Here is a 20,595-nt window from a genome sequence, read left to right as displayed (position 1 = left end):
CACACACACACTGCTGTACTTACAACTCTTTTTGCAACCATCAATAAGCATTATTATTATAGGATATTGTGATAGGCCGCCAACTGGAAAGCTTTACAAACACTTGATATATGCCTTGGAAAGGATTTGGGAAAGCAAGATTACTTTGAGAGGAAGGAAGAAAAAGATCAGATAATACACACACACACACACACATGGAGGACTTATATATATATTGCATGATTCTTGGATGTGTTTGTATCATCCGAATACAAAACTCCAAACCAGTACTTGTCTTCACTCTATGATTGCTATCTCTACACAGTACACTTGATTGATGATATCAAACTTACAACACACACACATTCATGTTTTGCCCTTTTTCATCTTATCCATTTTGAAATGGCGCAAATATCAAGCGAATAAGTATGTCAATTTATTTTTTTCCTAAAAATATAATTATTAACATGTAAAGAAAATTAAACTCATTAAAAGAGATATACTAACACATACTTGATTTCTAAAATATGAATTAATATCGATTCAATGACCATATATACCATCGATCCTATCTTAATTCATCTGTTGTAGTTGAGGAGACATGAGAAGCACAAAAACTTAATACTCAGTAGCCTAATGACATAAAAGCTCTCTTATAAATAAAAGGTCATGCATTCGACCTCTCTCCTTTTAATTAAGTAAAAGGGGAGCAAGTTTAGCGTAAATGGTCAAAGAAAGTTGAAAGGATCAATTTTGATGGCCCAAGGGGAGCAGTTATTAGCCCAACTACCAATTGGGATTGGACCAAATAAATGATCTTTCTGGTTCCTCCCTATTCATGTGACAATGCTGTGGACCGCCCATATGGGAACCTTATTGCATATATTAATTTGATGTTAATATGTAACAGGGAGAAAAAATTGACGTTAATAAGTAAGAAACAAGGCAAGCAATGCAAGTCTTGCATGCATTTTTTATTCATCTTGTGTCTGTGTAAATCTATATAGTTCAACAATACATTTTCCTCCGAAAGTATTCAAATTGTGCAGAAAAGTAAAAAACAACAGAAAAGTATATGTAAACCAGAAAGTGGAGGGATCCAGAGAACAACACAACAAAATGCTGCAATTTTTTGTATCAAGGCCAAGGGAAGAAGGAGCGAATCATGGGCATGACAGAGAACTTCATGCCACCATTTGTGCAGTGAAACCTATTTCTCTCTCCACAAGCAAAGTAGTATGGCTTCCACCTCTTTAACACAATCTGGAATCCCTCTCCCACACCCTGCGTTGAGTTCGCCACATTTCAGATCACATTTGCCCTCTGTCAGATCACATTTCAAGAAGCTCCAATAGTCTGAGAACATGTAAACACTGTGTGGATGTGTGGTCGCGTTTGGAGCATCATACTTGAACACTGAATTCCAACCAACATATACACAACACGTAACTATCTTATATGTATATAAACAGAAACAAATAATACATATAATATACACACACACATATACCAACACAGTACAACAACAGTGAGTGAAGAAGAAGGAGAAGTAGGAACTCACCGAGAGTATCGTTGAGGTAGAAAGGGCCATTTTTGATAGCCCAATCAGAGTAGTTAAAGCCGAAGTGCCAATTCTCAGAGCCACCCACGATGATTTTGTTGGACTGTGGTCGAGTCATGTTGGGTTTCTGATGTCCAAATGATCTGGACCACCAGTCTGTGTAGTTAAAACCTGGGAACCAGTCCTTGTTGGCCACACTTGCTCCTGTGTAGAAAGGACCAACACAGTACAGTGAGTGAAGAAGAAGGAGAAGTAGGAACTCACCGAGAGTATCGTTGAGGTAGAAAGGGCCATTTTTGATAGCCCCATCAGAGTAGTTAAAGCCGAAGTGCCAATTCTCAGAGCCACCCACGATGATTGTTGGACTGTGGTCGAGTCATGTTGGGTTTCTGATGTCCAAATGATCTGGACCACCAGTCTGTGTAGTTAAAACCTGGGAACCAGTCCTTGTTGGCCACACTTGCTCCAAACATTGAAGCAATCAGAACAAGAACAACGAGGGAGTGTGCAAACTTGGAAGCCATCATGCTGCTTCTGGCTAATTGTCTTCAAAGATTGATGCTTTGATCAGTACAAGCAAGAGAGTTATGTGAGGTGTGATTTTCTGGGAACACATGGGGGTTTATATACATATAGCAGAAGATGGGGCAGGCAATGAGGTTTTGAATTTTGGTGGTTCAAAATGGCCGAATGAAACTTTTCTTACTTTTGTGTGGAACATGCTGTGCGGGTGGGTAGTTACTAGCTAGGGTTTTGAAGCAGAAGAGTGCAATATAATATCTATTAATGCATATATTTCTTTGAGATGTCCATTTTTCAGGCATTCCAAAACGAAAATGGGTATTTGCCTGACTGTGGGTAGGAACGAACAAGTCTAAGAAACAGTTATTTCAGCTAGACCAGAAAAAGAAGTTGAAGGTACTATTATTAGTTATTAAAAGGACAGGGTCGCATTTTATATGTATGAAACGAAGTTCGTGGTGTTGGCTATGGGAGTATGAGTGGGTGGGTGAAGGAGTTAAAAGAGAAAACATTAATACTCTTATATAATTATCAATTCTTAAATTTGGAAAAGAAGAGGTCAAGGTTGACCATAAATAGTTGAAGCACAAGAGGAGGTTTTAAGTTTCCAGGAAAATTAAACAAAGTTAATGAGTGTTGCAAATGTACCTGATTGATGCAGCTGAGGTGGCTAGTGGGATGCTGATAGCAAAATTGGACGTGTCTTTGACTTATATTGGACTTTTCATATCGCATATGCTTGTTATGACATTATTATGACAGCTTCATGTCGTAATGCCATCGTCGAACATATATCTATTTTCAATTAAAAAAAATAAGTTATTTAGTTAATAGATTCAAATATGTGGGTAGACAAGTAATGTCCTGAAGGAAATTGTATGGGACATGTGAGAATATTTCTCTTATATCTTTAATAAAAACACAAGTTGGGGGAAAAAAATGTTCGCTGATAAGAAGCAAAATTACACTCCCCTTTATTTGTTATTAGAGAAACGGAGGACTATGTAAGCTTATCCTCTTTTCAATATCATTTTGATTTTCATAAAATAAAAGGAGGGATTACTATTTTTAGCAAAATATTTCTATATAGTCCTGTCTTGTTATAATAGAATTATTTCATTTCTCTTGTATAAAATTTGCCAACGTTTGGATTAAAATATTCTTTTGATATTATCTTTTAACATTCTCCCATAAAGCTCTTGTGCAATTAAGAATTTGAAAAAAAAAAAAGAAGAAAAAAAGAAATAGAGACAAACTTTATATGCTAATCGGCACAAATTATCCATCATCTAATTCCCCCCCCCCCCCCACTATTAGTTCAGCTTTAAGATTCTATGTCCATTAATTATTTCCATAGATATCGACCCAGCAGGTAACTGAGCAGAAATTGAAGATTAGTAGGGATTAGAATTTTGTAAATAATTAATCAAAGATACTAACATTAAATGTTACCAGCGAGAGATATAAATCAATAAACTTATCAAAATCAGAGACATTACAATCGGCGGTCCACCACATAATCACCACGAGATGTTTCCAAAAGGATTACAAAATATATCTAGAGACTTAGCGTTCTCTGTAAAACAATGCAAAAATCGTTGGTTGAAAATTTTTCATCATTTATAATAGAACCATTCCATTTGTCTTCTTTCAATCTTTTACATTTGTGTCGCTGTGGTGATTAGCTTGTCTCCCTCGCTGTCAAGTCAAGTAAACAAACGAACAATTCAACAACAAATCAATGTGTCGATGACGCATCAGAAATTGCTGCCATGTAACAAAATGACTGTGGTATGGTATCCAATAACAAGAAGAATACAACATATACATACCAGAAATGTTATTGGAACATCTTGCTGTATGCCTTTTTCTCCCGATCACGCCTCTCAGCAATCTGTTCAGAGTATAATCAGTTAGGCCATTAACAAGAGCTACAATGCCTGAAAGAGCGATATTGTTTAGAGGGATACATATACTCATGACTTACCTTCTTCCTGGCAGCAGCAAGTTTCCTTTTTAATTCCAGCTGAAATTAAATATTAAAGTTGCCTTTTAGTGACTTAGGATTACACAGCTCACAGAATTTTAGAAACAGTTTAGTTTGTTGTATTGCTAGGTTTGAAACAGGAATCTCAAACAATTCATCTTGTTGGCGAAACACAGGAGAGTGCATGACAAAGACCTGGAACTAAAATCATACAGCTTACCGTCATTTGGCTCCAATACCAATGCCTTCTTAAAGCTTTCAACCGCGGCATCAACATCATTAAGTGCCATGTATGCCTGCTCAAATGGAAGCAATGTCAAATAAAACTTTTAACTTAACTAATTTCTTTAATATCTTGTATTAGTTATCTAGCCCTTATACTAGGATTGGAGGTTAATACTTAACTTCTGAATATTGGGGTCAAATGTGAGTAAAGACTAGAAAGTTGTTCTCTTTTTGTCTCACTTATATTTGGATAACAACAAAGAATTTACATACGAAGTAAATAGCATATTGCAGAAAAAAAAGTGCTTTGGAAAGATTATGGAAACCCAAACACTTAATAACACAAAGAAGTTCTACATAGCATAGGATAAAATGAAGGCAGATTATGCAAGTGAAAAGTATTCATAGACCTAAGGTAATATGGTTTTGGATCAAGAGTTAGTATTTCACTTTTCCATTTCTGTTAAAGTTCAATTTTTTCAAGAAAAAAGGTTAACAGATCTCTCCAATATCTGAAACTCTTGAGCCCACACTAAATTTTAACATAAATTCCGTGGAGATACGTGTACCTGTCCTTGACGGAACAAGGCCTTGACATTGTTGTCTCCGTCACGCATAGCAAATTCTGTATCTAGCAATGCTCCTTTGAGATCCCCCAATTTTAGTTTGCAAGCCTAAAATTTAAAATACCAGAAACAGAATATTAAGATAAAAGAGAAGCAATAGAAGGGAGCAAAATCAGTTACCATGTCAGATTAAGCGAACAGGATTCAACGGAGAATTGTATAGATAACTGCAAGCTGCGAAGCAAGTGTAATTTAAAACTGCGTCTGTAAAATAAAGCAACTTTGGTCTTACAGAGCTGTTTGTAAAAACCTGAGACTTCGTTTTTCTCAAACTTAAACTCAACTCTGAAAAGGCAAAGCATAAACACATTATCAAATGCAAAGGCAGAATTTTCAATTCGTAGGATAGTTACTATACAACCAAGCAAAAAAACTACTACCAAAAGTTAGCATACCTTCATCAATCCCTTCCTTCTCCCAGCAAGTATCCAGGTAGCGTAAAGCCTTCCGATACTTCCTGAGAGCCATTTTATAGTCTTGTTTCTGTCAGACAAAAAAAAAAAAAGAAGGTATTTTACCACGAAGCAAAAGATATATATAATCATCAGCACAGAACAACGATTAACAGGCCCAAAAAAATATTGCATTTGCTTCTAGCTGCTTTGATAGGTACACCATTCTTCCAACACACAAGGGAGATAAATGAATGTGAATTGACTAAATAAAGCCATTTTACCTTGTAGTATTCATTACCAAAAGATTTAATGGAGTCTACAGCATTCATCCACCATTGAAGTTCACTAGGGCTCTCATCAAGGTCAGCTGGCCAATCAGGAAAAGTATCACCGTCTTTGAAAAAGTTGGATATTCCGTCATCTGTTCCTTGAGGGATTTCTCCACAATCCACGATTTTAACATCTAGAGTGGGGCGGTCGTTGTCACCAGTTGTCACATGCTCAATCGATCGGACCACCCCCATTCCTTTGACTACCTTCCCAAATACAACATGCTTGCCATCAAGATGCGATGTCCGGGTTGTAGTTATGAAAAACTGAGACCCGTTTGTGTCAGGACCAGCATTGGCCATAGACAGCATCCCTTTCCTTTCATGCTTCAACTCAAAATTCTCATCTTCAAACTTTAATCCATAAATAGATTCTCCTCCAGTACCATCTCCAGCGGATATATCTCCTCCTTGGATCATAAAGCCTTTAATAACACGATGAAAGCAAGACCCCTAAAAACACATCAGAATACAATGTAAGTCCAATAGTTGAGCTTTGAAAATAATATCAGGGAAGTAGTTTTAAGTCAAAACATTATGAGAAAAAGGGGGGGGGCATTGATTATAAGAACAGGCTTAGTATTCACATTGCACATAACAATTCAGACTATAAGACAATAAAAATATGAAATATCATGTCTCATGCTATATGCAAGATTTTTCCTGCACCCACATACCAGTTCCCCTTAAGAGACAGCAAAATATAAGAAATATATATCACTTATCATGGTAACCTAGTATATTAGTATAAAACTGAGCACCATAATACTAGAGCCAATAGGCTAAGAACTGCCTCCTAAGTTAGCACAAAGCAGAGCCCACACAGTAATGCTGAACTGCATCAAAAGAAACAGTTCATCAACTCAATTTCAGCTTGTTATTGATGCAATGAATAAAGAACAGACGGTGTCCAATAATTAGCTACTTGTGTTTATGTTTGATGGCCATCATTCAAGAGAAAATAGATCCTATGGTATTTTTACCCAAAAGAGAAGAAGAGAATGTTTCTATAGCCTTTAAAGATCCCCTGTCTGAGATAATGGACATAAAAATCCACTTTATTGATAACTGCCAAATGAAATCTGTAAAGATACATAACCAATACAAAATGATGAAGGGCATAACCGTCTTTTCCGAAATCATCGATCAAAAGCAATAAAAGGGGTTTTAGAATCTTTCGATTACTGCAAAGTCCGGAGTTTCCAGATACCAAATACTCAAAATGGGCTCCTTAAAAAACGAATAGGTAAAAAAGAAAAAAGAAAGAAACCAACGAGATATGATTCATCAAGAACCATATGCCATATTCATTCCCCAAACATCCTTCTTATATCTGTAACCCGTTAGTTGAAGAAAATCAGACCCCTCCCATTCAAGCAGACAATAGAACAAAAAAAATCCCAAATTTGGGCAAGAATCACAGCATGAACAGAACAAAAAATTGATATTGCTCAGTCCAAAAATGGCATATCCACCAATCAGTAGTCCGGAATGACAAATCAATAAAACGAGTCTGTGAACAGAGAAGAGGAAAAGATAACAAAGAAAAAAAGGGGAGGGAGGGGACCTTGAAATGGAGGGGCACACCAGTGTTGGGACCAATGCCCTTCTCACCGGTACAAAGAGCCCTGAAATTCTCAGCAGTTTTGGGAGCGACGTCGTTGTAAAGCTCAATCACAATCCTGCCTTCAAGTTCATCTCCTATGCTAATGTCCAAGAAGCACCTTGGTCTCCCCATTTGTGTTCCCTCGCTTTGGTGCGATTCTCAGTTCAGTAAACCAAAGTAAGGAAGCGCGTTACAAGTCGAGAAGAAAAGTCTTCAAGGGTTAAACAGATATAAATATAGAGATTGGAGGTTCTAGACTCTTCTCCGAGCTGCTCTCAGAGGGAAACAGACAGAGAGATAGAAATTCGTAGGTAAAACAGACGCAAAATAAAATAAAAATTATTAAGGATCGCCCTCCCTTCCCTCCCTCTCTCCATAAGCTATGGCGCCTTGACTTTCACTCTTCAGTTCACTTTCATAGCCATTAGCCAATTGTCAAGTTCCAAGTTGTGTTCAATAAAGGGAAACCCACCCCTCATTTCTTTTTTCATCCAAGAAGTAAAGTAATAAAATAAAAAAACAACATATTTTCCCAAGAAGTAGTAATAAAATTAACAATAACAGTAATAATCATCATCATCATCACTTTTTCCCGGGTTAATTGCAACTCCCAGGTTGCCTTCTTTGTTGATGGATTCATGTGTTTGTTAAAATAATTTTATGGAGTATGAGACAAGTACGTGAGACATGAATGTTTAAGTGTCTGTGGAGATTTTCAGAAGCCTCCAAAAAGAAAAAAAATCAAATTCATCTTTATTTCATTTTATTTAATTTTTATAATTCCAAATTTTTAATTAAACTTTCTTTATTTTACTCCTATTTTATAAAGTAGTTATATCATAGAAATTTTACTTTTACCATTTTTGTTGCAGAACACGTGCGCTTATTTGTTCACTGATGGCCCCAAAAATTATTTTTTTAAGCTAATCCCGGGTAATAATAGTGCTCCTCTAATTCTAAATATAAAACACTTATACAGTGTATAAAGGTCTTATATTTAGGACCGGAGAGTAATAAGTAAGCACAATTCAAAAGCTGAAGGGAGCAAACATAGGGACAAATTATTGAGTCATATATATATATATATATACACACACGTAATAGGGGCGAAAGAAATAAATTTGAATATACTTTATCCCTGCTAAATAATACTCCACCTAATTCGCATTTGGCCATTTGTGATTTACAATTAAAATTCAACCTTTATTGTGTTAAACAGTTTTATCACCTTTTGTTGCGTGATGAGATGTGAAGCCAGGAAAGCAAACTATGAAAAGGTATCATTGATTTGTTTTAGATTGAGAAGAATTAAAAAAAAAAAAAGCGTTGTACAGATTTTGATTCAATATTTATATATATAAGGAAAAAAATTGCCAGCACTAATTAATCATTGTGTAGCAAGTGGGATGGAGATGCACCATAATTGATAAGAGATTTTTTGAAAAAAAAAAAAGGCAGAAAAATAAAAGAAAATAGATTTACCAAATTTTTATAAGGGACACATAACACATTGGAATGGAGCGTGAGGTGCTTAGGTATTTTCAAGAAGTCGACAAACTGAATAGATTCTTCATCATCCGGTGCTTCGTACCTCTCTTGAGATTGCAATTCACGTGATTTTTTTTTTAACCATTCTCTATGGGAAAGTTTTTTTTTTAAAAAAAAAACTATATTGTGTTCTCAACTTTCCTTTTTCATCCAAAACATTAGCAAATCCGCTTATAAGGGTCTTAAATATAATTCTCCCTTTATGTTCACCTATCCTTTTAAAGACATCACTAATGTACTGCCTCCCATCCTTAATATCAGTATAAGATATAATTGACTAATTTGAAAAGGTTAAAAAAATAACTAATTTACTTAATGTTACATGATTTTTCAAAATTTTTTTTATGTATTATTAGATTATATATCAATTTATAAATAAGATAAATAAATTTTAAAAAATACAATAGTTATGAATATTATAAATAATTTAGTAAATTCTCAAATTTTCCCAAATTAAGGATGGGAGGTTATATATATATATATATATATATATATATATATATAGAGCTTGTAATTGAGGACTCAAACAAACCTTCTTATGTAATAAACAAAATGCTAAATAGTATTCGTTCAATTCTTAACGTAGGATCTAATTGTTTAGTTGATTTTAGCCTTAAATATAAGATGTATTTCTCATAATTATAATTTTTTTTTAAATTACTCATTCAGTCATAATCAAATAAGAGAGAGGGATTGAGGGTATTAAGAAAGATGATTGCGGTGTTTTATAACATGTTATATTTTTTATAATTTACCAACTTAGTAACTTTTTTAATCTAATCTAATTAGTTAAATATGTTTTATATTAAGAACTAAATGAGCACTATGCATTTGAGAAAGACACAGGTGCAATTATGGCACTTTCACGTGGAAATAATTTAAATCTGTTGACTTTGTTTGGTTGTCGAGGAAATTATGGAAGGTACAGAAAATTGATACCCACTGGCCCATTTAGCTATGATAAGATTCAATTCATTAAACGTCTCATCTAGGCATGCAATTATTGCTTTAACAAGAATTTGGGTGTGAGTGGGAGGATGTGAGGAGGATAGATTGGAATATTTGAGACCAAATGTATTTATATGATATTATAATAACTAAGTAGCATACCGGCACTTTAAAATTTCTTCCTTAATACTCAGTATATAAGTGCGGGTAGTCGGAGTTATTGCTGAGAAAAACACTTTTTGACCAAAACTGGACCAAAGATTATTTTAAAATACTAATTGCCTTTGAAATTTTTTTTATAGTGTTAGATGCATACAACTTAGTTTAAAATACATGGAAAGTTTGAAGGAAAAAAAAAACTTGGAGAACTGAACTCTAGTATGACCCACATTTCAAATCCTTCCACGCTCCTTATCTTCTGGATTGTTTGACATTTTTAGTGGCAGAACTAAATAAAGTAGTGATTAACTGTTCATTCCTCTTTTTTCATATCTTCTCACAAAAGGAACATGATCATGCCATATTTATGAGAGGACAGGCAAATACTTTTGTGTCCATGATAATTGTCGCTTCTTACTATTTAAAATGATTTTGCTTTCACCACTACCCAACAAAAGAGCCAATAAATTCTTCATAACCTATCCGATCAGTGCCCTCCTGTGTATGTCCTTTTTCTCATCTTTTTGTTGAAATTCTGTTTGTATAATGGGACAAGCTTTTGTATATGTGTGTGTATATCCCCACTCAGTTATTAAAAAAAAAAAAGCATAAGAAGAATTGTGAATAAATCTCCATTTCACATATTAATTGAGAAATGGGGCTAAGTCTTGAGATCCTTAGGTGACAAGAAGTTTGAAAGGAAAATAACCAAGTTACCATTAAAGAAGATGAGTTCCATATTTGAAAAGGTTATATACATATTTTGAAAGGTTACATGTATATCAGGGAAGGTCACTTGCATATTGAGGGTGACCTTCCCAAATACGCAACTCACCTTTCCTGATGTCCAAATTCCTGTGTGCAAATGATCTTTCTTGATATGTAAGTCACCTTTTTGAATATGTAAATGGCTTTCTCAAATATCCAACTCACATTCCCTAATGATAATTTGCTCCCTTCCCCTCTTAAAACTTATTGTTACTCAAATAACTTGAGGCTTAACACATTTCAGGCGCCATTTTCCAATTAATTTGTTAAGTACAAATTTATCTCCCAAATTTTCCCCCAAAAAGATAGTCGAAATCAACCACATTGCTGAAAATATACTAAAACCCCTTGTGGTTTTGGCTTTTACATATAATCAATTACATCAATTAACTAAATAAGATTTTTTTCCACAAAATATATTTTATGAGTAAAATTTTTTAGGCCTTCTTTGACGGCTGCGGTTAATTTTTGAACAAGTCACATTTTTTTGGGCTAACAAAACACAAGCCAGTTATTCAGGTATGGATTTTGGTGGAAGTCATTGCAGTCAAAATTGAAGGCCCCAAATATATTGGGCTATGGAGTATGGGCAGATTCACAACTTATGTCTTTTCCTTCTCCCCCCCCCCCCCTTTTTGTGTCAGCTGGGAGTATGGCAAAACAGGGGCTTGTTCTTGTCTTTTTATTTTTGAATAAGTTTTTTAGTAAATTAACAACATGCCATGTATTGGCATAATTATGATATTTTAAGGGAAAAAACGTGTTATATTTTTTACAATTAACTAATTTTTCTAATCTTTTTAATCAGATCAAATTAAGTAATTAAATGATTTTGGGCAGCAGTATTTTTTACGTGGAAGCAAATAAGTAAAAGGAAAAAGAAAGAGGAAGAAAGAAGAAGGAAATGGAAGAGGAGGGAGGGCAGGGCCAGGGAATAAAGGAGCAGAGAAGAAGAATGAAAAAAGCTGAGAAGAGTCACATGGAATTTTCAGACAGACAGGACAGTGACCAGCTCATTGGCAGTAGGGGTGTGAGAGGCACGTGACCTTTCTTTCCCAGATTGCAGATTTTGTTTTCAAATGCTCTACATAATCTCCATTATCTCCACATTCCCACTCTGCAAAATCTATTCCTTGATTTCTTTAATTCAACAAACGAATGCAGCATTCGAATTTCATTCGTTAACACTGCAATTTCACCATAATGTGAATGTATCATCATCAGCATCTCCATTTCAAAATTAATCTCACTCCCTTACAATTAAAATCACAGGGATACAACCATTCAGCTGACACTCGCCTACTCATTCCTCTGTTTCTACTTCTTCCTCACAAATTCTACATCAAATTACAACTAAATTCACACAACATATGTAGCCACTGATTAATGCCATAAATCTTCAGATCCTCTATATGTTTTGAACCACTCCTTCTTCTACGCCGCCGGCTATTGTCCGCCTCCTGCTACTTCTTCTTCTTCCTGTTCTTGTTCTTCGTCTTCTTTTGCCTCTTGAGGCGCCTCTTCCTCCGGCGTCCCAACATCTTCGGCGGGCGGCTGCGGGGGGCGCGGTGGGGGAGGAGGAGGGGGGATTCTGCCGTCGACGCAGGAGGAGCATTTGGTCTCCACCCAGCTTTCGAAGTCGTACTCTCCCATACCCATGACCCGGCGACCCGAGCAGAGCCTGCCTATCATACCCGCTATGACCCCCAGAACAGTGATGACCGCCAGAACGGCAATCACGGGTCCCACAGACCCGTGAGGTGTACGGATCGGGTAAGCCTGCTGGTTCAGCTGCATCTGGGGAGGAGGCAGATTCACCATTGGAGTGGAGGACATGGTGTGAGTTCTGAGGGTTTGAGCTCTGAAAACATAAAAGAAAGAAAGGAGTGTGAGAAGGGAATTTATGATCCGGGTCCTCAGAATCAAAAGATGAAGAGAAAGAAGGAAAAGTTTTTTAGGCTTAGGAAGAATAAACAGAGAAGAAGAAGAAAGAAAGAAAGAGGGACGATGGAATGTTAGGACTCAGGAGGAGTTTGAGAGAAAAGCCATGAGCGTGTTCAGATTGCTTTTTATGGTGGCTTCGCCTTCCCTTTTACCAAATTGCATTAGCATTACTTTTTTTTTTTTGGGTGTTTTCTGAAAAAAAAGGTTTGTGGTGTTAATAAGAACACAACATTGGTAAAGTGTAATTCAGTAATTGTCCTTGCCCCATTTAGGAATGTGCAAGGAAAAAAAACAGCTTTTGATACAGTCACATACAGCCTCTGTTCCTCCCCTTCCCTTTCCTTCTTTTTTTCATGCCTTGCTTTTGGAAAAAAAAATAGTTATATAAAAAATATTGGTTTAAATGGGTGATATTTATTTGAATATTAATAGATTTTTTCAAAAAAAGTGTCAAATCCTGATATCAAGAGGTGACCTTTCTACTTTGCAACTTGTAAGGACTGTTTGGAGGGAACTGCAAATCCGAGGAATTACTGGAATTTAGGATTGAATGAATTAGGATCTTCCAAGCTTCACAATAACTCTGCTTTTTCCTCCTCCAAGATTTATTTACAGAGTACCTCATCATCGTGCAGATGCAGGATTTGAGAAATCTCAAATCTCAATCAATCACACACATATATATAAAAAGAGAGGCCAGCCAAAAGCTCTGGCAAGTCATTCTGACCCTTGCTTTTACTGGCATATTCCTTCTGGGTGTAGTTATTTTCTTGGACTATATAATCCCCGATTAGTCTCCTTCTCACACTCATCTTTCTTTTCTCTATTTTAAAAAAAAGAAAGTAAAGTCGAAGTAAAATGTAGAAGATATCAATACAGAATCAATTCGGGGGAAAAGTTCGCGAGGTGCTAATCTTTTTAAACAATCAAACACATGAAGAACAGCTATGAAAAGCATCATTATAGCTGATAGACGTCATTATTGTTATTATTTGAATAATAATAATCAGTTATCATCTATGGATTCCATCTATCGGAAAAGGAAAGGAAAATAAATATTCTAACATTACACGAGAGATACGAGAATGATCCATCCTATAGAGAATTGGAGAATCCATTCTCATTACCTCATGCAGGAAGAGTTCAGATTTTGGCAATTAGTGAGACAAGTCTCGAACAGTTTTGTAGACTTTTGTAAACATCCTGAGTTAAAACCTAGTGAGCTGTGAACGATTTGAGATTGGACTTTGAAGGGATCGTACTTTTTTCTTTGCAAAAAAAAAATGATTTTGATAATGGGAAATATAGATCAAAAAGTGCAGCGAATGGAGCATAAAAGTGACAGAGGAAACAGAGGAAGACAGGGGAGCTTGGCATGACGAGGCAAATCATGAAATATTAAATTCTCTTTCAGTTTCATTTCCATAGGAAAGAGATAAGCTTTGAGCCTCAAGGTCAAAAAGTTAAACATCATTATTATTATTGTCCGCTACATCATACAAAATTTAATACAAAGTTTGAGACCTTTCTCTTTTTGAGCTACGGACTATACTGTCATTGGACCACACCTCCAAACCCACCATTTGCATTATTCAGCGCTATCATTTATCTCCCTCGTACAAACTGCATTAGACAAGCTTGTTTTTTTATCGCTAGTGAGTGAGCATTTGTGAGTACTATTGAGGCCTAAGATCCAGCGGAATGAACCGTGCAGTTGAGAGAGACGTAGCTAGCTAGCTGTATATTTTCGGAGCAGGTGAAATAGTAGCAGAGATCAGAGAAATTGTGGTGTAGCTTTGCATGCGCCGAGTTGATTAAAATCGAGGCGAGTCTGAAAAAGGTATTGACTTTTGGATATACTCTTTTTTGACTCTGCTGGACGCTTTGTCGGTTTGTCTTTTTGGAATCTGAATTCTCTCTGATTCTTTTCTCTCATGGATCGCACAAAGTGCTGCACCAATATTGACGCATACGAAAGCGGAGACGTGACTCGTGGAACTTCCCTGTACTGATCAAAATCATTAATGCAGATGCAGCGTGCGGCTTGGAGAGATGAATGTAGTGTTCGGCAAGATTCATTCTCGTATTCCCGTCTTGTTAATTATACAAACTACGTAGTTGGAAATGATTCGGATTGGATTGGGGCTCATCCACAGAAGCTGCTTCAATTTCCTTCTCTTTCACTGAGAAACCAATCCTTAGGCTAAATTTGGACAGAACTTGTGTTTTTTTTTTTTTATTAAGCAGAACTTGTGTAATTTTTTTATTAAGCACACGTACCTTTCTATTAAAGAGAATATTATTTGAGACCTTAATTGTAGAAACCTCTCTCTTTTAGTAGGGATTTAAACATTAGTTTATCCCATTGTGTGATATTAGTTCTTCTTTGCTACAGAGATTAGATAAATTGGATCTTGAGAGCTCACCAAGACCAAGGCATACCTCTAGATACAAAGAGCGCTTATAGAGTTACTTACAGATTGCCCACTAACAAGATCCTCACATCGGCGGCGGGATTTGACCTCATGAACTTGTGGGTTATAAGCTGACTCCTTACCAACTATAACAACTCTTGTTGGTTGTGTGATATTAGGGAGTGTTTGGGTAAGATCAAAATCATGGTTTCAGAAATGTTTTTACGGTATACAAAATAAATATGTGGATGAGTTTATCTTAATTTACGAAAAAATGCTTTTAAAAAAGTGATTCCGGATTACCCAAACACCTCTTTAGTTCTTTTTGAGAGGCCAAATCCCTATTAATAGTCTATTTGATTTCATATGATGGGGCCAATGAGCCCATTGAGCAGTCTCATGTTAGTGGGCCAGGGCCATAGATTTTGTTTGTATTGTACTGTTTGGTTAAGGTTCAGTTACGAGTGTATGAGGCCACAAGCCTTCCTTTTTGGGTTTCTGGCCTAAAATCAGGCCTCCCCTGAGCCATGGTTTTCTGTAGCCTAGTTAATGTTTATCTAGCCAAAATAAATAACTAATTACAACGACTATTATACTACGGTTAAGACGACCCAGTGGTCCCTTGTTATAATGCCCAAAGCACATAACAGTAAGGAGCTTTCTGCAGAATCAAACCCACAGAGGCTATATTATATATATTGCACCACCAGTGGCATTGAAGGTGATGGACTTATCTGCACTAGACTAGACCTGTTAAAGCCTGCACAATGAACAAGAGAGCTTTGTGTGTGTAGCTTAACCTCGATTAACAGAGCCACACTTGAGCCTAACTTGGCCATTCTGGCCTGTGAGAACCCCAACACTGCTGAGCTTAACCATGGAGGCAGCGAAGTCATTGAAGAAGGCGAACTGGTTGAGGCTATAGTAATTCACCCAATTAACAGTGATGGGATCAGCATTTAGAACCTGATCAGATTGGAGGAGCCCCGAGTTCTTAACCAGGTTGCTGTAATAAGCGTTGTCGAAACTGTAAAAAGAAGCAGAATCCAGAGGGGCCAGGTTTCTGTTGGAAGAATCCTTGTTGGGACACCTTCTCTGCAAACCCGAGAGGAGCACCGAATCCATATCAGGATCGGGTTTGCCCGACTCTTTGAAGTTGAAGAGCCTGTTTTTAAACGTAAAACACTGAGCAAATCCAATGGTGTGGCCTCCCGAGAGGACGACGACGTCCTTCAAGTCAAGACCCTTGGAAGTGAACTTGGCGGTGATGTTTTGAAGGGACTCGAAAGGTGTGGGGATCTGTTGGTTGGCCGCGACCATACTGGCACTTACAGAATCTCTTCGTCCCAATCCCACAGGCCAAGAGGGGCCACCAGCCTGATAATAACATGAGATTAATTAATGAAGAGTCAGTATCTGAGGGAATATAGTAATAATAAAGGAGGAAGAAGTAGCTACGACCTGGAGGACGGCTTCTCGGGCGGCGAGGGCGAGGATGTCGGCGCAGGAGACGGTGGAGGGACAGGAGGTTTCGAGGTCGGCTTTAATGGCGTCGATGACTTGGAAGCCGCGAAGGGAATTGAGATTGGGGCCGGCCTTCTTTTCTCCTTGCATTTCCTGTGTGTCATCCAGCAGTACTGATGCATCGCATCCCTGCGTGAATGTGATATTACCATCACTCATGTGAGAACACTACCTCGCAAGGTACTGCATTGTTCTAACTTCTGACTTCCAAGTTCCAACCTCGTCTTGTCGGGTTAATAAATTTTAATAAGATTAATTAATTTTCATGGTTTGACCTGATTTTTTTGCTAGCTTTCTGTGGGTTTGTTTCAATCACGTCCTTGTAATTTTATCTCATTTTACTTATAGTTTTACTTTTTTTAAATAAGATCTTGCAATCTTTTTACTTGATTTTTTTTACTAGTCACCTGAAACTATAAGAATCTTATAATTTTAAATAATATAGGATAATATTATTTTGATTTTAAACTTTTGAAGTAAATTTAATCTTAAAAAGACTTTTAAGCGTTCTTTTTTACGATAAATTTATGCCTCCACCTATTATTATATCACAGGAAGGGCCGTTTTTAAAACAAAAATCTTATAATAAGTTATTTTATTCATAATAATAGTGGCCAATTAAGAAATTGTTTGTTGAGTAGGTCCGGAATCTCTGATGCATGTTTCCGGGGGGGGGGGGGTATTATTCATGAAGTGCAGGGAGGCAGCCGCAGCTACTGACACAGACAACAAAGCACTGTTAGTCTGTTACATAGTTGATAATTAATGTCTATATACTACGTCAATTTTTAATATAAAAATTAATTAACTAATTTAAATTGATTAAAAAATAGTTAAATTATTATTGTAATAAATAGATATTTTTTAAAAAAAATATTTCTAATTAAGTATATTAGTTAGAACTAGTATTATTATAAGGACTATTTTAAAAAAAATGAATAAATATATATAAGAGATAAAACAGATTAGAGTCTTATATTAAGATTAAAATAAAAATTAAACAAACTCTTATATTAAAATCAGATGTAGTACATAGATCAAAATACCTAAAACATTTTTTTTTACAAAAAAAGTCATGAATCCAGTGTTTTTTTTTTTTTGAAAAAATTATTTCGACCAAAATAAGTCAACAATATCAGGAATATAACTTTCATTTTCAGAGGAATGAATATTTACAATAATATCCCACAATTTACGATACAAATGCTCTCATAGGTAATTTTCTTTACAGAGTAATATTACCTCTGGTCCTTAATATAATAGTTGATTGATTAATTTGAGTAGATCAAAAAAATTAGTTAAGTTAGTTATTTATAATAAATAGGTGTTGTTTTTTCTAAAATATCCTTGCTAACTAAGTGTATTAGTTAGAAATATCATTATTACAGGGATTACTTTAAAAAAAATTGAAATAAATATGAGAGACAAAGTGAATTGGGGTTTTATATTTAGAATCAAAATAAAGTCAAATGATGTCTTATACTAAGAAATGAAGATAATATTAAAGACGTGTTGCTAATTATCAATATATAATGAATATATACAAAAACTCTAACTTACCCAGGCATAGCTAACAAATTGTGGATAAATATATGGATAATATGGTTTAACATATCTAAGCACTCTAATTTCAAGATAGTTATAAATATCTGTCTCACAAATTATGAATATTAAAATAGACCTGCGTGATTAAAAAAATTTGCACGAACATGTATGTTGCATAAGAGTTATAAAAATATATATGCGTCGTCCTTTATTCGTTCTTCCAATGCAACCTATGACATGGCACTCCCGCACTGGATTTGGATCCTCTCCACTTCTTCTCCCATCCTCTTTCCCTCCACTATCCTCTTTTTGCTTCACAATCATTGATCAAAATTCCAATGGTCCAAATTTAACATCTTATAAAAATAATATTATTAAAAATAATAAATAAATTTAAACTGTTAAAATCTGGTCTAAACAGTTAACAACTGTAATTAAAAAAAAAAGTTGAAAAAAATTGCTCTGTAATAACAGTCTATAATATAGCATATCAAGCACTTAATTTTCAAATTTATAAATATTTTTACAAATTATGAATATTAAATCTACCATTGAAGTTTTGATCAATGGTTATAAGGGCAAAAAAAGTAGTAGGGAAGAGATGGAGAAGTGGAGAGAATCCAAATCTGCAAGGCACTCCGTACTTTTTCATTATTACTTATAATGGTTTTTCACATATTAAGAGATCATTAAATGTATAAAATTTTTCATTACATTTGTCTTCCTCAATCAATAGGGACAGATTGAAAATGAAGTATTAAAAATGATACAAGTGACAATTAAAAAAAAAAAACCAAAATTCCTTCCTACAAGTGACAATTAAAAAGATCATAGTGGTAATAAGAAGGTATAATTTATAAGTTCCCTGGATCTCTAATCAAAACACACACGTTAATTATTGTTCTTAATTTTCATTGTCGTTGACCAAAAAAATCGAGAGAACTATGCAAGAGAGCAGAATTAGAACCTGTGGAAAAGGATATGTAAACAAGATGAAACTAGTAGTATTTTGTTTCAAATAAACAGCTATACATGTGTCTGCACATAAGATTGAAGATTATGAAAGTCAAACTATAATTAATTAGAAGACACTAATGAATACGACATAAGACAACAAGCATATTTGGAACTGGGTTTGAAGGAAGAAATAAGAAAGTAGAGAGAAGAGAGAGAAATTACGTACGTCGACAATACAATCATGGAAGTGAAGACGAAGGAGGGAGGCAGCCATTCTGGGGTCCTTGTTGATGGCAGACCAGACAGCAGAATGAACAATCGTAAGCAAGTTAGGGCATGTTATGTCGTAGAAGCTGTAGTCTAGGGTTCTTCCAGGTCCATATGGTTGAGGAGGATAATTATAATAACCATTAGGAAACATATGAACCCTAAGGGGACACAGGCAAACACAAAACAAGACGAAGAAGAGACTGAGGTCGGACGAGACGAGTCTGTTAGAGTTATTATCAGAAGAAGCCATGGCTTGGTTTCTAACAGTTAATAATAAGTAGTTCAGCTTCTTCTTCTTTTTTTTTGACCAGAGAAAGTTCAGCTTCTTCTTAATTCATATCCTAGCTCACATATATATATGAGGGCTAGCTTCCAGTTCGTTTCTATAACAATTTCTGGATACATCTATTACTGGTAAATAATGGCGAGTACTATTCAGTGTTGTTTAATTTATTTTCTGTCTAATTAACCTTTCCAATGCTTTGTGTACAAAGCATGAAGGAATGTCTGGTCGAACTCATTGGCCAATCTTAGAAGTGGCACCACCATTATCGTAGCTAAAACCTAAACCTAATTGCCCATGCGCCGCCAAAGCTTTTGTTGATATTCTTCCCGTCCACTATCATTATTATTAACTTATCTAATTAGTATGTTTTCAATCTTTACTATAAAAGCTAGTTGGAAAATTGAACTTGATCCTGATCATGTATAAGGTTTGAATCCGCTTTATTTCTCTTTTTTTTTCTTGAACTAATTTATAGACTGATATATAATACTACCTCTAGTCCTAATTATAAGAGTTGGTTAACTAATTTGAGGAGATTAAGAAAGTAAGTTAAATTAGTTATTTGTAATAAATATGTATTGTCTTTCTTAAAGTATCCTTACTAATCAAATTTATTGGTTAGAACTACCATTATTAGAGGGACTATTTTGAAAAAAAATACATAAATATGAGAAACAAAGTATATCAGAATCTTATAATTAGGATCAAAATAAAAGTCAAATGAGGTCTTATACTAAGGATCGAAGGTAGTATAATGTTATACGGAAGCATTTAAGATTAAGTCACATTTGTTATAATTAACTAATCTATTTAAGTTAGTTAAATAGCTCTTATATTAAGAATTAAAAAGAGAAAAGATGTCATTTTTCATGTGATCAGAAGCATCCATATATATGTGTGCGCCCGCCTTTGAACTCATTTTTATGGTACCTCTTCTCTTTTCTATTATTGCACTATATATAGGCTTATATTTACTTGTAAGTTTCAAAAAGTATGTAATAA

General features: G+C 35.3%; 4 protein-coding genes across 6 annotated transcripts; all 4 read right to left on the bottom strand.

Annotated features, from left to right (window-relative positions):
- Positions 1 to 850: 850 nt before the first annotated feature.
- LOC114733786 (uncharacterized) lies at positions 851 to 2,193 on the bottom strand. Its single transcript, XM_028921280.1, has 3 exons — positions 1,974 to 2,193; positions 1,541 to 1,711; positions 851 to 1,395 (listed from the first exon to the last, which is right to left on the bottom strand). The coding sequence occupies exons 1-3, from the start codon at positions 2,065 to 2,067 to the stop codon at positions 1,190 to 1,192; spliced, it is 471 nt and encodes a 156-aa protein (XP_028777113.1). The 5' UTR covers positions 2,068 to 2,193; the 3' UTR covers positions 851 to 1,189.
- A 1,320-nt stretch (positions 2,194 to 3,513) lies between these two features.
- LOC114733778 (peptidyl-prolyl cis-trans isomerase CYP40) lies at positions 3,514 to 7,584 on the bottom strand. Of its 3 annotated transcripts, none has more exons than XR_003739097.1 (9): positions 7,192 to 7,581; positions 5,577 to 6,077; positions 5,296 to 5,383; positions 5,133 to 5,185; positions 4,844 to 4,948; positions 4,270 to 4,345; positions 4,050 to 4,088; positions 3,895 to 3,956; positions 3,514 to 3,760 (listed from the first exon to the last, which is right to left on the bottom strand). XR_003739097.1 is itself a non-coding variant. In XM_028921274.1 (9 exons), exons 1-8 carry the CDS (start codon positions 7,360 to 7,362, stop codon positions 3,903 to 3,905), a joined length of 1,080 nt encoding a protein of 359 aa, XP_028777107.1. In that variant the 5' UTR covers positions 7,363 to 7,584; the 3' UTR covers positions 3,514 to 3,760; positions 3,895 to 3,902. The 3 variants fall into 3 exon arrangements, 1 of the variants encoding a protein (XP_028777107.1); XM_028921274.1 differs by having other exon boundaries at positions 4,050 to 4,074; positions 4,263 to 4,345; positions 7,192 to 7,584; XR_003739098.1 differs by lacking the exon at positions 4,050 to 4,088 and having other exon boundaries at positions 7,192 to 7,362.
- A 4,515-nt stretch (positions 7,585 to 12,099) lies between these two features.
- Positions 12,100 to 12,489, bottom strand: LOC114733760 (uncharacterized). Its single transcript, XM_028921257.1, has one exon. It carries the CDS (start codon positions 12,487 to 12,489, stop codon positions 12,100 to 12,102), a length of 390 nt encoding a protein of 129 aa, XP_028777090.1.
- Positions 12,490 to 15,461: 2,972 nt separating this feature from the next.
- Positions 15,462 to 19,631, bottom strand: LOC114733781 (peroxidase 10-like). Its single transcript, XM_028921277.1, has 3 exons — positions 19,264 to 19,631; positions 16,473 to 16,664; positions 15,462 to 16,388 (listed from the first exon to the last, which is right to left on the bottom strand). The coding sequence occupies exons 1-3, from the start codon at positions 19,555 to 19,557 to the stop codon at positions 15,807 to 15,809; spliced, it is 1,068 nt and encodes a 355-aa protein (XP_028777110.1). The 5' UTR covers positions 19,558 to 19,631; the 3' UTR covers positions 15,462 to 15,806.
- Positions 19,632 to 20,595: the final 964 nt, after the last annotated feature.

Source organism: Neltuma alba, unplaced genomic scaffold (assembly GCF_004799145.2).
Source record: "Neltuma alba isolate B1F8T4 unplaced genomic scaffold, ASM479914v2 tig00013031_pilon, whole genome shotgun sequence".
NCBI classification, from domain to species: domain Eukaryota; kingdom Viridiplantae; phylum Streptophyta; class Magnoliopsida; order Fabales; family Fabaceae; genus Neltuma; species Neltuma alba.
Note: the sequence above shows the minus strand (reverse complement) of the source record. Positions and strands in the feature narration are given on the sequence as shown.